Below are 23,126 nucleotides of genomic sequence, written 5' to 3'. Positions count from 1 at the left end.
GGTATGCTGTAAGGTGTTCTGCAATTATGTTTTCATTCTTTCTTTTCTGTCCAGGTTGAATAATCTCAGTTGACCTGTCATCAACTTCACTGATTAGTTTTTCTGCATGCTGAAATCAGTTATGCAACTTCTGACTTCTGTTTGGTTATTTTTGGATCTAATTTTCTGTTTGGTTATTTTTGGATCTAATTTTCCTTATTGTCATCTTCCACTTAAGACATTTCTCTCAGCTTCCTTTAGGTTTGTTTCTGTGGTGGTTTCCTTTCAGTCTTTGGATGTCCTTAAGACAGCTCATTTAAAGTCTTTGTTTATTAAGTACATGTCTGTGCTTCCTCCAGGACAGCTCATATTAATTTCTCCTGTAAATGAGCAATACTTTCTTTTTTGCGTGCTTTCTAATCTCTTCTAGGAATTAAACAATAAATCGAGTAAATAAATTTTCAACTTTAATAGTCTTAATTCTTTTTGTATGACCTGTCTGCACTGTCCTGGCCACATGTCACTGTTTTCAGCACTTGAAATGTGGCAGGTGCAAATTGAGATGTACTGAAGGCAATAGTGTATTGGCAAACCAGCTGTCTGGAAGTAAAATCAGTGATGTATGTGATTTGTTAATTTCTGTGTTACAAATATTCCTGTTATGGCTGTTCTCAAACCATCAATGTTTGATGTGGCTGAACTCTGTTAAGAATGGAGTTTGGAATAGATGTACTTAGCCCTCACAAGCCAGTTTGAGTGGCTCTAATATCCTCCTATAAAATATAAATTAAAATTCAAAGCATTAGGTTGAAAACATTAAATATCTCAGTATTCATATTTTACTAATATGTTGGTCTAAATAAAATATGAATTATTGTAAAGGAGATGTAGAGCAGAGTGGCAGCCAGGAAGACCCTTTACTGATGGTGTCACCACAGAGACACCAATTTGATAGCTATTCATGCAGTATTCTACCTTTTCAAGAGCTGCAGAAGCCAGCTGAGAGACCATAGGGTCTAGTTTAAGAAAAACAAAAGGTTGCCTGTCAATGCCAGTGTTGTGGTGTAGTTGGTAAGGCCACCACCCGTGAAATGGATGGTTGTTATCTCAGCTGCTCCATTTTGCATCCAGCTCCATGCTGATGGTTTGGGGAAAGCAGTGGAAGATCATCCACCTATTTAAACCCCTGCCACCAGTGTGTGAGATAGGGGCTCATGGCCCTGGCCTCTGTGTGGTCCAGCACTGGTAGCCATCTGGGGAGTAAACTAACTGATGGATAATCTCTCCATCTTTTTGCACTCAGCATACTAGCTCTCTTACATGCATTCTTTAAAATAAATGAATAAATATTAAAACAAAAGGTTGCCTCGGTCACTCCTCCCTGAACTCCAAGCACAGTGTGGTGACACCCCCCATTTGTGATACAGAGAAGAAATTAAGTCCAGGCATTAGTTTCAGGCCAAGCACTTGGCAGAGACCTGAGGACCATGCCTCTATGCCGTGCCCACAGACTGAAGCAACATTAGTCAGGGGGATCAAGGGACTTTGTTTAGTGCCCCCTCCACAGATTTGAGCTGCACAACAAATGCATGACAATTACTAGACATAATGTGCATCAATTCTCATATTAATGTGATATTAATACAAAGAGAATAGTTAGTGGATAGAATTTTAAGAATGCATTGCCTTGCCTCCCGCCAAACCGCCCCCCTCCTTTTCTTCTTTTTGAGATAATATGTTTCAATTTTGTGCTAGCTTAAATGCCCCACTCAATAAGAGTTCAGTATGTAGAAAGTAAAAAAGATTATAGTTCATAAATAGTCCCATAGATGAACAATATAATTGAGACTAGCTTACCTGGAAAAGAAGATACGTTACAGTATGCAGCTACTCTCAAACGAAAGGAGGACTTCCAATGAAACTATTAAATATACCTTTTCAATAGGATTCTAGACTATGTACCATGGTCTATACTTACATCCATAATACACTAAATATCCAGATGTTGGGCGTGTGACTGTTGCTGAAGGACTATACTATTGTAACAATATGGGATAGAAAGGGAACTTCTTGTGCCTATGGAACCACATCTTGAAGAATAATAATAAAAACTCATAGTTCATCAGAAATATAGGCAAGGACTATAAACAATAATCAAATGAAAAAAATGTCTATTTCACTCACATACCTAGAACTTTAAAGTAATCACAGATAATTAAGATTGTAATAGTATATTATTTTTAACTATTGATTTGACAAAGACATAAACCAAGTTTGATAAACTATAGGCATTTCTTTGTTTTGATCTTTTAAAAAAATAGCTGCCACGTAATTATCTTTCTGTTCCAGTTGATTTCATTCAATCTGATGTCTTTCAGTTATATCCATTTTGATGCAAATTTTGTTCTTTTTAATAACTGAACACTGATCCATTGCGTGTGTGCTTGTGTACCACATTTTCTTAAGCCATTCATCTGATGGTGAACACCTTCACTGATTGTAATATTTGACTATTGTGAGTAGTACTAGTACTAGTATAAACATGGTGCAGGCATTTCTTTGACACAGTGTGTTCATACATTTTGGGTATATATACCAAAGTACAACTGCTAGATCATATGACAAGTCTATTTCTAGCTTTTTTTTTAAAAGATTTATTTTTTTTATTACAAAGTCAGATATACAGAGAGGAGGAGAGACAGAGGAAGATCTTCCGTCCGATGATTCACTCTCCAAGAGGCCACAACAGCTGGACCTGAGCCAATCTGAAGCCAGGAGCCAAGAGCTCTTCCGGGTTTCCCACACGAGTGCAGGGTCCCAAAGCTTTGGGCCGTCCTCGACTGCTTTCCCAGGCCACAAGCAGGGAGCTGGATGGGAAGTGGAGCTGCCGGGATTAGAACCAGCGCCCATATGGGATCCCGGGGCATTCAAGGCGAGGACTTTAGCCGCTAGGCCACGCCGCTGGGCCTTATTCTAGCTTTTTAAGACATCCCCATACTGCTTGCCACAAAGGTTGACTTTATTTACATTCACACTAACGACGTGTAAGTGTTCCACTTTCTTCATTTCTTGGCCACATTTGTTCCTCTGTTTTTTGGGTAATACCCATTTAGAAGAGGTGAGGTGATATTTCACTGTAGTTTTAATTTGAATTCCTCTGATGGCTACTGATGTTGAGAAATTTTTCATATATTTGTTGGCTATGTTTCTTTTGGGAACTGAGTTCCTTGCCCATTTCTTAACTGAAGTCCTGTTTGTTCAGTTTTGTGAGTTCCTGATATATTCTAAATGTGAATTCTTTATCAGGGACTTCAATATTTTTTTCTCCATTCAGTTGGATGTCTTTGCCCACTATCGATTGTTTCCTTTGCCGTGCAGAAGCATCTGAGCTTGTTGTGATCCCATTTGTCTAGTTTTGTTTTTGTTTCCTCTGCTTTGGGGGTCTTATCAAGTTATCATCACCTTCATTAATGTCTTGAAGTGTTTTTCCTACATTTTCAGACAACAGCTTCACAGTTTCAGGTCTTACATTTAGGTATTTGATCACGAGGTAGGGGTCTGATTTCAGTCATCCACTTGCAGGTGCCCAGTTTTGCTGGCATCATTTTTTGAAGAGATTACCCTTTTTCCACTATATGGTCTGGGCATTTTCATCAAAAAAATCATCTGGGTAGATATGTATGGAAGGGAAGTGGAGCAGTCGGGATGTGAACTGGCGCCCGTGTGGGATCCAGGCGCATGCAAGACGAGGACTTTAGCCTCTAGGCTACCATGCCAGGCCCAAGATCTTTTAAATTATACTTACCATATTATTATAAAATAAATTACATAAATAGTTTTGTCATTTTCCTACAGGTCATTAGAAACAGTGGTTCTAATGAAAATCAGTTTTCTGCTGGTTCATTCTCCAACGGCCTGCGACAACTAGGGTTGACTAGTCAGAATGCATGTGCAGGAACTCCATCGGGTCTGTAGTATAGGTGGCAGGGACCCAAATATTTGAGCCATCACCTGTCCCCTCCTGGGGAACACATTAGCAAAAAACTACATTGAAAGAGTCAAGCTGGAACAAAGGCACTCTAGAATACAGGCATCTCCAGCAGTGCTTAACTGATACATTGCAATGCTTGTCCCAGACCACCTTTATTTCAGGTTGGAAAATATGGAATGCCAAAAGCATAGTAATTTTAACTGACTCATAGAACTGAGGCTTGACAAATGCTGCTCTCTGTCTGTAAGTCGGCTTTTATATATATTTAAATTTACATTTCTATTTATGCTTATATTTATATACGTAGAATAGAAATTTAAATGTATGTATATATGTGTGTGTGTGGCCTTTCATGCCACTTTTCTTTGCCTTCTTTCTCCCACTGTAAGGTCACTGAGTTATCGATATTCCCTAAAGGCTGAAATGCTTTCATTCAAAATGTTGCCATTAATCTATATTTTGAATAGTAGTTTAAAATGTTCCCAAGAATCCCTTTCTTGATACCTGCTGCATATAATAAAAATGATAAGCATGTTGCTGAAAATAATTTATTCAAAATGCTAATTTAGAATCAGAAGAAAAATTTTCAGGAGAGAGAGAAACATTGGATTTGGACTGGGAAGTCAGTAGGGAGAATTAAACAGTAAGAGCTACCTTGCTATACCAGTCACTGAGACTGAATCCCAGTCACTATTTAAGTCGCCAGGGCTGAAGTGGTAAATGCAGCATACAAGATACCTGCCTGGTAAGAAAGAAATAGGAATAAAGAAAATTCTGGCAGGATAAGGGAATAAAATGAGACTTGTGGTTATGAGCCTGTTAATTTAGATAAGGTTGTCTGTTTTGATGAAACCTCATCTGGGAATATTGATGAAAATTGGATTTGGGAGACAAGGTAGTTTGAGAAAGAGCATTCTGGTAAATCCTGCCGAACTGTAGACAAGATACCTCCCCTATCATCCACAAGATAGTATGAACTAAAATGCTAAAGAACATGCAGGGAGAAGGTGAGCTGGCCAGTGAGCACCCCAGTAACCAAGTGGGACAGGAGTGATTTCAGAGAGAGAGACTGGTGCTGGATGAGAAAGGCCTTTGAACCATGATGAAAAGTATGTACCCACATGAGCTGAGAGCCAGCAGTGCCAGGATTTGATTTGGCTGAAGTTACTCTGGTGGTAGTATGGAAGTCATCTTGCATGAGTAAAAGATTAATGAGAAAAACAATACTGAGGGCTGAGCAACAGGAAGAGTTAAGACATTTGGACGTAGGATGCACTCAGACAATGACATTTGTAACCAATAAGAGAGTTAAAAAATTTGTGGAATATAGTGTTTTAAGCAAATGGGAAAACTACATCTTTAGTAGAGAGGCTTAGCCCTGACTTGTGGGTAAGTGAAGGACACAGCAGAGGTGTGAGGCCAAGCAAGGCTGTGTGCAAGAGAAACAGGGCAAAGTAACACGTGTAAAAGTGTTTCAGACTCAGCAGCTCCACCACAGCGTTCTTTCACCTTTGAAATAAGGGAACATTGGAAATGGAGTGTGAAAATATCAGTGTGATCTAGTTTTAAAAGGCTGGGGTTTTATTTTTAAAGAAACAAGGTTATTACTGCTTTTATGTAAGCCACTGTGACCTTGAATTCGGGACAGACTAGCTGCCTGTCTTAATTGGTGAATACAGCACTTAGCAGTACAGCATTCCACTCACTAGAGCCAAGGATGGGCAGGTGGCGATATGCGGCTGCCAAGACTGAGTCTCATCGGCAGGCATTGATGCACAAGGCAAAAAGGAAGTTGCAGCTGGCAGGAGACACTAGAGCGTATTAGGAGGAGAGAAGAAAGTATTGCTTAAAATGATCTTTATATTTCAGTTATATTGTGAGTGGGTGTATGTGTGCATAAGAATGTGTAAGACATAGCATTTCCCACCTGTGTTTTTTTTTTAAACTACATTTATTTCATCTTACGATACAGTGTCATAGGCTCTGGGATTCCCCCAACCCTTTCCCAAACCCTCCCCCCATATTGAATTCCTCCACATTGTTGCAGTAGTACAGCTCATAACCAGTGGTTCCTTCGTTGCGGGCATGGACCATGCAGAGTCCGGCATCTTATTGTCCAGATAAATTCAACAGTTTCATTGGGAAACCATCCCTGGTGTGGAAGTAGGGCTGGCGGAATATCATCCCCTCCAATGAAAAGCCCCTATGCAATTTCAACAACAATTTACGACATCATGAAGTTAATTGACATGGTATTAAGTAACAGTATGTTAGAGAATGCAAGTTCTTAACCACATCCTGTAACTACTTCATTGACATCAATTATAGTTTATATACAGCCAGCTGCTATACACCTTAAAATGGTTATAGGGTACTATTCAGCAGTCTCGTGTCTATTTTCATTTATATATTTAGCAGCTTAAAGTATTCAAGCGTGATTTCTACTGAACTACATGAAATTTAGGATAGTCCAAACAGGTTTGTACCTCAAACAAGCCATATATTAGCAATTGAGGAGCAGAACAGTTTTAGGAGGGGTGTTCAGAGAAATCTTTAATACCTTAGTGAGAAGTAACTAATCTGTGTCCTACCTAGTTAGGTATATGGGAGCCCAAACTGACTGTTTCCTGTCTGTTTTAAGCTTTCCTTATTGGTCTCTGTTTATCTGATCTAATTTTTTAGGGGACTTCTGGAGCGACCCTGGTGGTCATTGCAAGAGAATCTGTCACCTGGCTGTGATCTATCAATTATCTAATCAGAAAAATATCACTTTATGTGCTCTTTATTCCTCAACTGCAGGAATATCTTGGTAGATCTCTGTAGTAGAATTTTCATACAGGGGGAAAAAAGCAACTAGTAATTCTCATTGAGAATCAATTATATGAAGTACCAGTATAATTAATACTTTTATCAAATGTAGCAGATACAAGCATGATGCAAGTTTTTTTTTGTGAAGTTGATAAACTGCCCTGTTTATTTTTTTCAAATCTAACAGCATTTTTTAATGAACTTTCACTTACAGAGTTAAAAATATAGAGGGAGAAAAGAGAAGGATATGCATTACCAAAATATAAGACTAGTTAGACCTCAGTCCTCAGTTTTTCTTAGCCTTTTGCTTACTGAGGAGCTAGAAGAGAATCAGATTAGGACAGTAAATAGATTGTTATATTTATATACTTGAGTGAGTATATTGATCATTAATAACATACTGCCATTTGAACAATATTAGTTTTTCATAGAAATAAGTATGTTTACAAATAGGTTTCTGTTTGGATGTACATTCAGTCCTGGTCCTCAGTTAGCCCTTGAATCAGTTTGGTCTTAATTTTGGAAAGTCCATCTTAGGGGAAATCATAGTGTGCTTTGGTTCTTCCAGAACAGAACACGACAGCCAGAAACTTAGTGTTACTGGTCAGTGAGACACCATGGAGTTACACTTTGGTGTTGCTTTCTGTATCTCCTGTTGCTTCCTTTTGTCTCTTTTCATCTCCTGTTCTTAAATCAGCATCCATCTCTACATTATTTCCCTGAGACCCCCACCGTAGTTCAGCCCCACTGGCAGCCAGGGGGTAATGTGAGAAGGACCAATGGCTGCTTGTCAGGGTGGGAAGTTAGAGCCTTCGCTGTTGTATTAGCAAAACAAGCATTGCTAAAAAGCCATGCCTGACTTCATCCTCATGTGACTTCTTCACCCTGTGGAGTGTTTTGATTTGACCCACACGTTATGCTCCAGAGGGTAGACCTTATACATCTGTCCTTCTCGGATTTCAGTCTTGCTTTCTAAGTTTGTAATTTTGCTTCTGTAGCAGAAACTGATTTTTGCTGTCTTGCTCATAGCGTCATTCTCCTTCCCCTTCTTTTTTGGCTTTCTTACATTTGGATTCATCCACCAGCAAGCTCTACTGGTACCAATCTCAAAAGTACAGACACCTGCAGAATATCTTAACACAGTATTGCTTGAGTACAGAAAAAGTCTCAGTTGCTTGTGAAATTTTGCAGTCAGCAAAGCAGATACTGTGGTTAACAGTAAGAGACTTGAGGGGTCATGTTACTGCACAGAAGCATCTGTTCATCATGTTAGTGGCTAGTCAGTGGTAAGGTTTTTTGTTGTGTATCATTTATGTTACAATAGTTTGTTTCTGATACTGTTGGCTTGAGTTTAAAAAGTATTTTTACTAACAAAATCATTTGTGATAAGGAGACGGTTGAATGATATATCTAATGCATTATTTTAAAACATTGGGGGAAATGCCTTTGGGCATTTTCATGCAAAACATCTGCTTCTCACAAGTACCCTGTAGCTATTCAGTGGAAAATCCATCTGTCACCAGACTGGATTGCTTCTTCCCACCACTGCATTTGCCATTTTGTTCCTGGATCCTTGGGATGCCTTCTGCTTCTGCGTGCCGGTCTCCTCCCAGCAGTGCAGGCAGAATGATGCTGTTCCCGACAGTTCTTTGCTCCTGTGCTGCCAACGTTGTAGGACTCCTCCTCTTCCTCAGTGAGTCAAACTCCATTTATCAGTCCACAAGATCTTCTCTTTTCTTAAGCCTCTGTAATTAAGACCACAATTTGAAATTGACAACTTTATTAGTTGTGGGAATTTTAAGGAGTTTTTAATATTCTTTTAAGGAAAGTAAGACAGTTAATCTGCATATGATTTTTAAGTTCTTTCTTCAGTAAATAGTTATTTCAAAACAAATATCTCTGCACAAAAAGGATATATTTCTTCTTCTCTGGAGTTAAAACAGTATCTCCTCCCGATGGTTAAAATTGGCTCAGAGCAGTTTTCCCTTGACTTTTCATCTACTAACTCACTATTCTTTCTCCTTCCCTACCTTATCTCCTTATACCTACAACTGTTTTTTTGAATAGCTTTCTTAGCCAAAGAAACCATCATTGTCTTGTTTCTCATCACAACTTTATGTATGTATAGAAACTTTCATTCACCTCAAATATGCCTGACATGGTTGATGAGGTTGCTTATGGATAGATGATTAAATAATTCTGATTACAATTTAGCTTCAAATCCATTAAGTATTCTTCCTAGAAGATAAGAAAGATTCCTTTATGGAAATTTGGTGGGGTTGTCTGATTAGCCTAAATTTTATTTTTGACAGACCCTAACATTTTCAATAAATCTGAATTTCTCAGGTTTTGTGGCTTATCTGTCAGATTTCTTTGTACTCTATCTCATACATATATGTATATTTACTTTGTAAAACATTTAAATGCAGTTCTACACACAAAGAAATGTTGAACTTAATGTTTTTGTAAAAAGTTTATGTACCACAATGGTTTTTGTAAATTCATTTTTCTTTCAGATAATTTATGGCATCGTTTATATTTGAAATATTTCCTTCTTAAATTCTGATGCACAGATATTAATGTATCATCATGGATGCTTCCCTGTAACTATTTACAAGTTCATTTCAGCAGAATTTGGATATTTGTATGAAAAAGCATCAGGGAATATGAGTTTAGACTGTTAGCAAAGTTGACTTTTGTTCTGAAACAAGTCAGGGAAAGTAGACCAGTAGACAGGCAGGATTTTGGGCTTTATGACTGGTTGGCATTTACACAGATCTTTCCTATAAGTTTAATAAAAGGTGATGTGAAATTCAGAAATGTAATCTATAAGACAATCAGAGTACATTCTTGACAGTTATATATGACCCCCGTTCTGTAGTTGTAATTTTCCTGTGTTTCGTGAAAAGATGTAAACTATATTTAATAATGAGGAGAACAGGAACTTGAGACTTTGTATTCATTTCTTTTTCTGACAGGAAGGTCCGCCTTTTGAAATGGGGTGGAAATTAACATTTCTCCAGAATTACTTCTAGGGGTTATCTCTTAATTCCAGAATTTTACTGCATTTGACAAATAGAGCAAATGTATTTTTTATTTATTTGAGAGAGGGAGGGAGGTGATGATACTTCACAAATTTCAACTGCTATTGCACTTTGCTGATAAGGAGCGAAGTTTGTACCATTTTGAAGAGATTACATAAAACAGAATTGGAAAGCAAATTGTATTTACAAAAGATAGGCTGACGTTCCTAATAGGTGTTCAGAATAGACTATCCACTCTCACATTCTGCTTAGCTTTACCAGAAATAACTTCATTTCTAAAAGGACAAAATCTGATTGAAAGTAAAGCATTCCCTCTCCAGACATTCTTCCAAAGGGTTTAACATTAAATTTTCCTGATGGGCACACAGCAGTATTTTATGCTGTATCTGTTTAAACCAGTAATGTGCAAAACACAAATGTAAAATGTTTACTTGATTGCTTCATGAAACAACCATTAGACTGCTAGATTTATATCTGCAATTTTGGAAAAGATGTTGCAATATACTATTCTGACAATAACTATCAGATGTAATGTAATACTAGTATCTGTTTCCATCTTGTTATCAAGGTAAAGTTATAAAATTCACAGTTGGTAGGTCAGAAAGCTCGCTTACCATCTTGTCATTCTTGGTTTAGCACTGACCTAACATACTACATAGTGTCAGAATTATCACAGTGTCCAAGCTGCAGAAATACATCATGCTACCTGACTTACTGGGTTTCCTGTCTAGAATGAAGATATGGAAAGGCCAGCAACTGTGAGCTGCAGTGCGTTAAAAGAAACTTAATTTCTAATCTTTTTTTCTTTTTCCTCATTTTAGATTTTGGATTTAGTCAAGGGGACACATTATCAAGTGGCCTGTCAGAAGTACTTTGAGATGATACATAATGTAAGTGAAATTTTTTGAATTTTGTGGTATAATTCTCAGGCTTCTGTACATTTCATCCAGGGTTTTTCATTGCAACAGTGAAACTATTCCAGCTCTTTTCAGAAGAAAGGGATTTATTACGTGGTATTTCATAACTTATAAAATTCATAGAAAAGTCAGAGACTAAGCTTGGACTTCACATTCCCAGGAATATTGTAGCTAAGAGCATCTACTTCATGAGACAGTCTTACATGGTTGCAACTGACACCCAACACTCTTTATTTACTGTCAGTAAGCTTCTGTGAAGAGCTAGCTTGTAAACATTTGATACTTTGCATCCATAGTGTCTCTGTCACAGCTATTAAACTTCGCCAATTTAGTGTAAAATTAACCCCAGAAAATATATGTGAACCGACATACCTGTGATCCTATTGGTAAATGTAAGTTAGTGGGCCAGATCTGATCCATAGCTGCCAGGAAGAACCAAAAACTTGTGCTACTTTTCTTGCAGAAAATCTCATCCTTCTACTTTGTGACTGCCACCTCATGTTACTCTAATCTTATCCCAAGTGCTATGTTTATTTGCATGGCAAATATGGACTCCTCTCCTAGTGGCCAGGGAGTAAGGAAATGTTTGCTTTGTATCATGGCTCCCCTTTAGCATTAAAGAGGCTTAATAGAGTACTGGAGTGCTGAATGGCTGAGTTGGTTTTGAAATATGTAAAGCAAGGGGCTCAGACTCAGAGGTCTACACAGAATGAACCAAATTTCAGAAAAAGAAAGCTAGCTTAGATTAATACCCACAAATATAGAACTATGTTGCATTGAAGAGTATGTCAGAGGTGTTCACATTGACAAATTAAGGTCCTGTGCAGGCCACGGGATCCCATCTGCAGCTCAAATCCAGCCCCCTTTCCTGTTTGCCATCTGTGATCCTGGACAGGCATTCCTAACCTGAAACGGACGTCTGAGTAGACTTTGGAGATCCATGCATTTAAAATACTGCCACTGGGTATCTATGTGCATTTGTCTGAAGTCTGAAACTGGTGTTTAGCAATTTTCAAAGGGATCCATGACACCCCTCCACAAAAAAAAAAAAAAATACTAAGTTTTATCTAGTCACTACATTTTTTAAAATTCTAGTTGTGTAGATACAAAATTTTCATATTTTATCGAAAAAAATTTCGATGATATTACTAGTGACCAAAATAGCCAAAATCTGTAGAACCCTGCTGTATGCCCAGCACAGCACAAAGTACTAGCAACACAGTAGTTCCTTTTATTTGTACACCACAACTAGGAGCTACTTTATTTCATTTGTGAATAAACCATAGAGAAGCTCGGGTCATGCTGCTGCAGAACTTGAATTTGAACCCAGGCTGTCTATTCCATTTAAAGCTGCAAGCCTAACCACAACTGTTAGTCTTCTGTGGTATATGGTGCCTAGTTTGTAATGACTATTACGTTTATCAGTATATTCCTGTCTAGACTCATAAACTAGTTAAAAGTAGAGGTAATTGCAAGAGTATCTTTTCCAAACCTCATGGTGCACACCTAAAAAGAAAAGCAGATTAGCAATCTGAGGTGACTTGTCTAATCTAGCATAGCTGATTAATGGAAAATTTGGAGCCCAATTCTAGTAAGTCCAGTCCTCTTTCTTCTATATAATTTATTTAAAAGATTAAATAATATTGCCATCAAAAACAAAAATCTGTTTTTTGTTTAGTTTTTTTAGAGTTAGAGTCATCAGATAAGCTGCATGCTTGGTTTGTTTCAGCACTGGTTTGTGTGATTGCAGTCCTGCAAAGACTGCATTCAATAACTTGCCTGGCCAGCTTGAGAGTTTTAATTTTCTATATCCTCTTAATCACTGGTGAACCTGTTTAATTAAAAGACTTTAGATTTTTCACAAAGTGAAATCTTTTTCCTTTTTAATAAGCAAGCTGAAAATTAGGCTTCAAATTGAGTTTGTGACACAATCACTGGAAAGGAGAATTTTTTGATAGTTCTCAAATCTGCCTTTGTAGTATCTCCTATTGATTATTACTGACCATATTGATCCTATAGCCAATTTTTAAACCTTACTTAGATGCAAGGCTTTTCAGTATCTTCATTAATCTAAATTTTCTTACATACAGAATAGCCTAATTTAAACATCATATAAATCAATGAAGCAATAAAGGCTGTTTGCATCCACTAAATGCCTCAGTTTACCTGTTTGGATGTAACTGTCTTCTTTTTCAAATTTAAACAGACTCCATTTTTATTGTCAGATTTCTGCCATCCTTACCCCCTGCAATAAAACTGTTTTCCTAAGGCCTCTGTGATCAAACCTACTTAAATGAAAATTTTGAAAATGAACCAGTTAATTGATACCATTTACAGCAGCACTGTGATAGGTCCATATGGCTTTTTTGGTAATACCAGCTGCCTCATTATAAGCTGTCATTTCAAAACCTCTTGATTAAAACCCAAGTCTCCCATAGGTCAAACCAACCGCCTCCATTCTTGGCAAAAATCTACATTTGCTGTTGCAGAAATGAGGTATAGGTTTATCTTGTTATGGTCGTTGGGTGCAAAATGTGAGGATTCCAAGCAAACATTCACAGAGATGCCTTTAGTAGATTTCAGTAGCAGCCTGTTTGAAACCTGATTATCTCAGTTAATTCTGTATGGTCTGTGTGAAAACACAAGGTCTGATGTAGATTACTGTTTTAATTTTAAATAATATCTTTGGAAAAACTTTCTGTAGACACCAATTCTGAGTGCTTATTTTCTAAGTAGGTAAACATAATTTTTCACCAACCTATAAATTTCTACACATAAACTTGTTCAAACCTATCACTCATTGTATTAAAAATAAATAAATGAATCTTTTTAGAGTGATGGGAGGGAGGAGTTTACTCCCTAAATGGCTATAACAGCCAACACTCTGCCAGGCTGAGGCCATGAGCTTCTTCCAGGTGTGCCAAGGGTGGCATTAGCTCAAGAACCTTGGCCATCTTCCACTGCTTATCCTAGGCATACGCAGGGAGCTGGATAAGAAGTAGGATGGCCAGGATTCAAACCAGCACCCAAATACAGTGCCATAGTCGTAGGCTGGCAGTGGCTTTACTTGCTATGCTACAATACCAGTCCCTTCACATAGTCTTACATATTTATACAAGTATATATACTTACAGAGTATGCTTCAGTCTTTGTAATAACTCAAGGGCTGGGACTGGCATTCTAGCACAGCATATAAAGCTGCCATTTGTGACTCTAGCATCCTTTATGGGCATAGGTTCACAGTCTGGCTGCTCCACTTCCAAACTAGCTCCCTGCTGGAAGAACAGTGTAGGATTACCTAAGTTTTTGGGCCCCTGAAACCCACATGGGAGACCTGTAAGAAGCTGCTAGCTGTTTGGGCCTGATGCCTCTCGGCCATTGCATCCATCTGGGAAGTGAACTATATTTGAAAGGCAGACAATTTTCGATCTAAAGAAATCTAAAAACAAAACAAAAGCCAAGGTCATAATTATTGATCTCAATTAGAATGCAGGATTGGAAGCCCCCCTTCCTCGCACACTGAGGTGACTACAGCAACTTCCTTACTCATTTCCCAACATCCACTCATTTTAATCCTTTTTCTACTTAACTGCTGGAGTGCTGTTTAAAACAGGAATCTAGACCTGGCATGGTATCCTAGAGGCTAATGCCCTCACCTTGTACACACCTAGGATCCCATATGGGTCCTGGTTCTAATCCCGGAAGCCCCATTTCCCATCCACCTCCCTGCTAGTGGCCTGGAAAAGCAGTCAAGGACGGCCCAAAGCCTTGGGACCCTGCACCCACATGGGAGACCCAGAAGCAGCTCCTGGCTTCAGATTGGCTTAGCTCCAGCCATTGCAGCCACTTGGGAAGTGAATTGGTGGGTGGAAGATCTTTCTGTCTCTCCTCCTCTCTGTATATCTGACTTTCCAATAAAAATAAATCTTAAAAAAAAAATAGGAATCTAATGTCAGTAAGCCCTTCAGTGACTTCCTATTCTTTGAAGGTATAATGTAGCCTATCAAGACTCCCCCACGCTTGTCTGTGAACCCCACCTACAGTGATCCCTTACAGATCCTTCACCTTAGAGCTTATTTCATGGCAGAATGAAAATGCCTCACAGAATTTGTTAGTAACTAGCAATATACGCAGCATTTAAAAAAAACACAAAGAAAAACATTGTCAGCAGTATGCTGATTAGAAAAAGAAACAAGGTACACAGAAAAAAAATCATGAATGCTAAATATTCCCAAATCTGGAATAAAGCAAATTGTATATTTTGGAGGAATAAAGGAAATTGTTTCTGGCTCTCGAGCAGAAATACATGAAATAGCGGACACAGATACAGATTGAATTACATTTTGAAAATGGGAGAAAATTTAAAACATTTCATTGTTTGGTTTATGGTTTTCCCCTTCTTGGGGGGAAAAAACACCTAAGTTTATTTTTAAGCAAGATGAAAACAAACTGAATGGCTGCCCTACACAATCAGAAGACAAAAACCCAGGCTAAGAGAAAATGGAATCCTATTAAATGAAGGAAGCTTTCCATCATTTCATATTGATACCAGGCAATGGAATAGACCACAAACAGCATCACGAAGTGAGTAAAGAAGGAGAATTACAGATCCAAGGGGAAAAAGTCAAAAATATAAAACCACACAGAGTCTTGGTTCAAGTTCTCATTTTTAACGCCCGTGGCGCTGTTGTAGTTTCTAACAAAGCAGTACTTACAATGAGACAGAGCAAGTGTTACTGTGCAGCGCATTAGGCAGCCGCCGGGGGTACCTGCATCCTGGATGAAGTGCTGCTTCCAGTCCCACTGCTCTGCTCCCAGGCACCTGTGAGAAGGCAGCAGCTGCTGCTCCAGCCTCTTGGGACCCTATCCCCACAAGGGAGATTCAAACCAGGCTTCTGACTGACCTGGTTCATGGCTGTGGTAGGCTTTTGGGGGGTGAGGCAACCATTAGTAAAAGAGAAGTGGGGAAGGAGAGATGTCCTCTTACCTTTCATAGAAGTAAATAGATCTTTCTAAAAAAGGGGATTCAATCAAATATGTGTTTCTTTATATTTTTAACTTAAGGCATTTAAATGCCACTTACTTGCTAATCTTTCTATGTAAGATGGAGTGTAATTTTGCAACTGGAATTCAACTTCATCTTTGTTGAGCCATACTCATTATGTGCCCCATCAATGATTTCCAGTTTGAATTTCTTCCTAGTGAACAAGGAACTTAATATACCAGAGCAAGATCTGTCTTTTCTGGAAATTCAGTCTTTTTAAAGCAACATGCACTTCTTGACTCTTTGTAAAGCATTTAAGGTAGATTTCATAGGACCAGCAGCTCTTCTTCTGTACTTTCATATACCTTTCATTCCCTCCATGGCAACCCTCTAAATGAAACTTATCTCCATTTCAGATAAATTAGTATAATATTGATATTAAGATCCGATATAAGTTAAATACTGAGTTATTCTCTGTGATAATAGGTGTATTGAAAACTTTCGTAACTTGAAACAAAAGGTTCTAACTCCCCAATATATTGTTGATAGCACAAGGTTACTAAGTTCTTATATAATAAATAGTTGCATAACATTATTTTTATTGCAAAGTCAGATATACAGAGAGCATGAGAAACAAAAAGGATGATCTTCCATCCATTGATTCACTCCCCAAACACCCTCAATGGCCAAAGCCGAGCTGATCCAAAGCCAGGAGCCAGGAGCCTCTTCTGGGTCTCCCACGCGGGTGCAGGATCCCAAGGCTTTGGGCAGTCCTTGACTGCTTTTCCAGGCCACAAGCAGGGAGGTGGGTGGGAATTGGTGCTGGTGGGATTAGGCTCAGCGCCCATATCAGATCCTGGTGTGTGCAAGGCAAGGACTTTAGCCTCTAGGTTACTGCACCAGGCCCAAGCAACTGTATTTTAGATAATCTTGAAAGCCAAGGCTAGCTTTAGAAATATTTATGATAAAGCTATCACGGTCATTTTGGTTTTGCATTGACCTCAGCACAGATTTCCAAAAAAGTGGAGATCTGATCAAAAGATCTGAATTTTAATTCAGGCAGAACTAGTTACTAGGTCAGTCCATTTTAAAAAGTTGTGAAACCTCATTGAACCATTTCCAAATAAACTGAGGCCTAAATTAAAGGGTCCCTGGAGTCTTCAATTTCAAATTTTCTTTGCCATATAGTTACATAAAAGTACAATTAAAATCCCACCATTGTTAATAATTATGTATCAGAACATTCAAGAAATATTTTTAAAGTAAGTTGCCAACTAAATTTTTTAAAGTAAAAAAGCAACATTAAAAAATCTGTTCATAGTGATGTGGGTAGTAACTTAAAATACTTCAGTGTGTGCACTGTCAGTCTGCTACACAGTGAAGTTATTATAAAAAGTAACAACCTATCAAAACCAGAGAATGCTGAGCTATTACCGGAACAGACCTTACTTGTTTGCTGGCCCACTCCACAGGATGGTTCATTTTGGACCATAACAGCAGCTTCTTTACCCCCTGCCAATCCATTTTACTCTACCTTAAGATTATGCACAGCTCTAAACACTCCCTCTCCTTTCTTAAGGGTTTTTAGTGATTCCCTGTAGCCTTAAGAATTAGGCCAGGACTACTTATCCTGGTGTTCAAGGCTCTCCGAGGTGTGGTTCCTGCCAGTCCTTCTGGCCTTATTTCCTGCTATTCCCTCTTATGTGCCTTTCACACCAGGGTATGTGAACTACTTGCCTTCCCCTTCTCCTGCGCTCCTGCTGCTTGCATTGCTTTCTGCCTCATCATTATAGCTTGTCATTGTCCCCATCCTTCCAGACCCACCTCAGACAGCCATGTCCTCCCTGTCTCCCCTGATCCACTCAGCTGGATCTTTTCTCAACTGTGGTGTTACTTGTAATACACGTTTGTCTGTGACTCTTTTCACTCGCCATTCTTGAGTGAGGCTTCTAAGTCATTTACTTACTAGTAGGACTAGAAATTTCTTTAGATTCAGTTACTCATGTATGCTGAAAAGCCACCATCCTGTAACAGCCTTGTGCTTGGTAAGCCTTCAGTTAATATGTACCATGGATACATTGGTTAATTCTTGGTTCAGCTGTCCAGGTACTTGTTAGTTATCTGCTGTATGCAAGGCCCTTCAGTGCAGCAAGATGTACAATGATTGGTAAGTAACTATAAGTATAAAGTAATTGTAATGCTTTCTTAATTTCCAAAACAAAGAAAAAAGTAAAAATACAGTCCTCTCCCCAAACCACCACAAAAAGTAACTTTCAAAAAGAGGTTGACAATAAAAATACCTAACTACAGAAGATAAGAATTTAAGTTTGCTGCTACATGATGATCTCCAACCCTTTGGTTGAATGTGAAGACAGCAATTTATGCAGGGGTTTCACATTGACTCGTCAGAAGAAAGTTTTTTGGGGTCTTATTGTTGTGATCTTGCGTTTATGTTGCATCTCTGTAAAACTCACCAAGAGCTTCCAAGCATTTACAACTTTTAAGGAATGAATGCAATATAAAATGATTGACTGCAACGCAAGGACAGGCAGCAGAGCATGCTGGTTATGGGGGGGAGGGACCCTGCTTCTTCATATCCTGTCTTCAGCCCTGCCACAGTGGGGCTGCGGCATGACACTGAATTCCATCGTCTGAGATCCTCATCTGAGAAACTGGGAAAACACTGAGCCCTACCCTTTTAAGAACCCTCTGCATGTGTGTTTAAACCATTTAGAACAATGTCTGGCACATTATTAAGTATTTTCTACTATTTGCTGCTGTTATTGTTTTTGTGTTCTGTGAATACACTTTAGAATGCAAACAGGTAAAGGAGTGCTTTTTAAGCCTTCAAACATCAGAAGTATTGTTAGGTTCACAATACTAACCAGAGTCAAGAGTAACACGAAATGATTTTCAAAATTAGACATTAGTGATAATTTAGAAAAAGAAATCCTAGGCATATGTGCATTAAATCTCTGAAAATTACAACAAGTAAATTATTTTCTCTAAAAAGTAAAATCAAAATGAAGAAATTACGTTAAATTAGCTGTTTTCCCCCAAGTTTGTAGTGTACTAAGTCAGTGCATCTGCCAGACTTACAGATAAACTCTAAAATGATATCAAGAACCACTATCAAAAGTGACCTAAGGTTAATTCAAGGTTACTTTTTGGGAAAAAGCACCTTTTATTTGAAAGTAGGAATACAGTAATGGATTATACAGATCCCTAAGTATCACTAAACCTCACATAGCACCCATGAGTGCACACAAACACACCCCTGTGTTTGTTTCCCAAATACATTACTTTGCCCCCAGTTTTTTTTTTCCGCTAAGGGAACCACCAGAATCGAGGGCACCTTGTGAATTAGAGATTCAGAGCTTAGAAAGAATTTTGCATTCCCTATAGAATGAATGATAGCAGTGTGAGCAAAGAGGGGTTGAACGAAATGTTTCATTCTGCGTTGATGCTGGATATGGCACTAGAGCTAGATCAGGCCCTGGAGCAAGAGCACACTTGGGTCCAGGTTATGATGATTAGCAGGTCCCTCTGAATGAAGTGGTGGGAACAGTGGACTAATTGCTACAAAGGAGGATTCATGTTTTAGGTATTACGTTTTCAATGATGACTTGGTACAATTTTGAAACACCTTTACAAGGGATCTTCAAAATGTTCATGGAAATGCACATTGTAATTCCCTTTTCCCATGAATATTTTGAAAATACTCCTGTATTTATGGGTTTAGTATACATTAATGTGATGCCCTTTGTCTCCCTGTGCAGGTGGATGACTGTGGGTTTTCTTTGAGTCATCCTAACCAGTTCTTTTTTGAGAGCCAACGGCTTTTAACTGGTGGTAAAGACATCAGGAAGGAACCTGTTCAGCCAGAAACTCCTCAACCCAAACCAAGTGTCCAGAAAAACAAGGATGCCTCCTCTGCTCTGGCCTCCTTAAATTCCTCGATGGAGATGGACATGGAAGACCTTGAAGATTACTTCAGTCAGTGATTCCTGGATGCGCTAGCAATCATTTTTCACTCGTCATATCTTTCTTTAATCTTTTAACTCCTCATTCTATGCTACCCCAATTCATCTACACACTTGTCAAATTTGCAAGTAAAAAATAAAGCCACTATATCTTGCTTCCACAAAAAAGGAAAAAGGAGTTCCAGTTGCAGTCCAGGTAATTTCAAGACTGGTTAGAATTTACAGGACAGGTAGAAACATTGCAGCTGAAAATCAGTTTTAATTTTAACCCTATGTGTCATGGAAATTTTGATTTAATCATTTATTAGCCCATTTTCATTAATAAATGTCAAAATGTATGTGGCTACGTTTGGTGTGATTGCACATTAGCTCAGTTTTAAAATGGTATTTCGGGATATCTGATATACTGCCAATCACAAATGAGATTTTAAACTGCAAATTTTCTCTAAGCGGGCCGTTTGGGTTATTCTGCATCGGCAAGGCGAAATTGTTGGCTTCTTTGAATACAGCAAACTCTACTGAAATCAATTGTGACTTAAAATGTAACTGTCTATACAAATTGTTTTCCTTGAATTTCTAAGAGCTAGAAGTGTTTATATGGTGGTCCCTCCTATCTGATTTTCCATTTACTCTGGGGCAGGTTCACAAAAATATAGACATTTACTAAAGCAAGAAGCTTATAATGATGAAGAGCTGCTCTACCTTCCAAATAAAGTACTCTCCAACTTCAATACCTTATCATTTCTGTGGTTGCCATGAAAAGGATTTGGCAAATTCATTAGCTTCGATCGTGAGTCTCATTTGCATGGTCTCCTTTCAATGTCAGAATTTAGTAGCTGCTTGTGCGTGATTACAGACCATCTACAACAATGTCCCCTGCCCTGGCTGCCTTTGATCTGGAGGAAAGGTGGGGTTGACAAGCACTTGCTGAGCAATGTCCCGTGGATGCCCTTATCTATCTGATATCCTCCCTGGAGTCTGCCCATGCATCAGGCATTCAGGGCCCTTAGAACACCAGTTTGAAACATAACTTTTCTTTACTATCATCTTGGCTGGAAAGTATTAGTCTATTTCAGTCCTCTTTTTTGGTAAAGAAAGTATTTGATTCCAGAGGAAAGAAGAAAAGTACCAACTAAATTGAGAAAAAAAAAAAAAAGACACCATATTCATAAAACTGAACTATTGTCAAGTACCATGTTTCTAATCATGTAATAAGCTGCATCAGTGCAAATAAGATTTAACCAAGATCAAATCATCAGAACCTCACAGTGTTAGCTGATCTGGTTTTCATTTTAGGCTCTTGAGTTGAATATTATTTGTAATAGTTAACAATTATATGAAATACTCTGAATTTTACATATCTTTGCGAATTATTATAACCTAGTTCAGAAAGTAACATTATCCTGCTACAAAATACCCCTAAAAATCTCTCCCTTCTGAAACCACCTGCTATTCCTTTCATCATTTTCATTGCCAACAGAAATCTGACGATTGCACATTTTATCCAGGAACTGCAAAACTGTAAGGCGTTTTTGTCTTAATATTAAGCCTAAGTGCTGCATAGAGATGTTCCGATGATAGAATTGAGTTAGGTGTACAAAGCTAAGCATGGCAATGTAGGTCTCCATTGAACTAATATGGAAATGTTAGAGGCAGTCACTGCTTAGTTCAATGAGCAAATCTTCTGACAGGATGACATACCTGGCAGCATTTTGCAAGGCTGTCTTTCTACTGCCTCCTTTTGTGGAATCTGTGCTCCCATCAGCTGAAAGGACAGAGCCATTAACCACAGTGTAGATGTGTCTCAGTGCACTGTTATCTCAAACTAGTAGCCCAAGAATCTGTTAAAAATGTAAGTATGTGTCTAGTCAAAGTCCAAAATAAGCCTGGCTTAAGGGTTAGTCATATTACAAATTAAAATTAGAAGTAAAGTCTGATCTCACACAATGTATTATGCGGAATGTGTAAACATGTGGTAAGGCTTATAGCTTAGAGGATAGGGTTTAGAGGTTTACATAAGAAAATAAAAATTTGTTTTTCTGGTGCTTTTAAGAGTTGGAAAAGCAATTTATTTTTCATGCTTCACAGATCTTGACAATTTTGATTTGTTTTCTTTGAAGGTAAACCTGTGTGAATCAGATGATTCAGGAAGAACCCTAAAGAAAAATCAAAAAGCGAGCCAGCTGCATTTCAAAACAGTAGCTAATAGAAAAGTGTGCTTTCCAGATCTTCTAAGTTCTAGTCTTTATTAGCTATTCAAGGAAGAGAAGCTGTATGGTTATCAAAGACAAAAGAGAAAAGAAACCAGGTTGGAAATTTGTAGCTGGTTGATACTGTGGCTGTAATGATATTGTTAGTGAAGATTCTATTATATTCCTTTCATGCTTCTCTGTTTCACTCTGTTCACACAATACAAAACTCTTAATTGACATACACATAAAAGAACACTAGGAAGATCTTAAGTAAACTTTTTAGGAGAGCTTAGATTATAGAGTCATAAAAGTGAATAGTTATAGATTTTGAATGAGCTGGGAATGAAGTAAAACAATGGGAAAAATCTAATTCATATAGAATTTTAATAAGCTCAGGGATTTCTGCTGTTTCTGAAAGCATGCAGGCGGTTTACTTGCTACACTTTGCTATCTTACTGATATTCAGCAAACTTCTGTAATTCCTTGCAAAGAAGAAAGGAAAACTTCTGGGATTTAATCTTGAAAGGCAAAATAAGACAACTCTAAAATTCTGGTTTGGTTAGAGTCTACTGTTTGCAAATTTAATCAAGGTCTTCCACAGGCATCAGCTTGACATTAAATTTAAGTGCCCATTAAAGTGGGAGTTTGACAGCAGTTCTGAATGTGAAACTCAGTCTGAGGACGTCTTTACAGCTGGAAGGGAAAAAAGCCAGCAAGCCTCAAACCACGGTGGTAATTAGATCCATTTGTTAACTTCTTGTAACGTTGGCAAAGGCAGGAGGAGAAAGGGTTGACCCAGAGACAAGAAACAGGAGGGTGGTCCTGTGCTGCTTACAGCAAGTGAGCAAGGACAAGGCCCTGTATATTGTATAGAATACTAACAGATGAATAAGCTGGAAAATCATTTCAGGAACTTGGTTTGCTTTCTTTCCAAGATGCTGACCAAACCCTGCTGCGTGAAAGCTGCATTTTGAGCCAATGTACCTGTTTCTGTGTTAGGCCCTTAGTGGGCATGTCCTGCATTTTTCAGGAATTGAACCTGTGGTACACTGTTGATCTGAAAAGTTAGTGTTTACTGCGAGACTCCCAGACTTATAGATAGGGACTCACTTATTTGCCCAAAGCACCTGGCAGCCTTTTCAATATTGAGCTTCCTTTTGGCAGGTCACTACTGGCCCAGTCTGAGACTTCCCATATAATTGGCATTGTAGGCAATTAGCTTTGCGAC

General features: G+C 38.4%; 1 protein-coding gene across 2 annotated transcripts in view; it reads left to right on the top strand.

The window, feature by feature from the left end:
* The window catches only part of PRIM2 (DNA primase subunit 2), a 290,246-nt gene extending 270,170 nt beyond the window's left edge, over positions 1-20,076 (top strand). The window contains exons 13-14 of one of the 2 annotated variants that reach the window (XM_058661806.1): positions 10,644-10,712; positions 19,503-20,076. In XM_058661806.1, the coding sequence (XP_058517789.1) occupies positions 10,644-10,712; positions 19,503-19,727 (294 nt within the window). In that variant the 3' untranslated portion in view covers positions 19,728-20,076. The remainder of the gene's footprint in view (positions 1-10,643; positions 10,713-19,502) is intronic. The other variant, XM_058661814.1, reaches the window with a different exon arrangement.
* Positions 20,077-23,126: the final 3,050 nt, after the last annotated feature.

The sequence above is a fragment of the Ochotona princeps genome, chromosome 1, assembly GCF_030435755.1.
Source record: "Ochotona princeps isolate mOchPri1 chromosome 1, mOchPri1.hap1, whole genome shotgun sequence".
Taxonomy (NCBI): Eukaryota; Metazoa; Chordata; class Mammalia; order Lagomorpha; family Ochotonidae; genus Ochotona; species Ochotona princeps.
The sequence above is the reverse complement of the archived record's forward strand: the minus strand, read 5'-3'. Positions and strand labels throughout refer to the sequence as shown.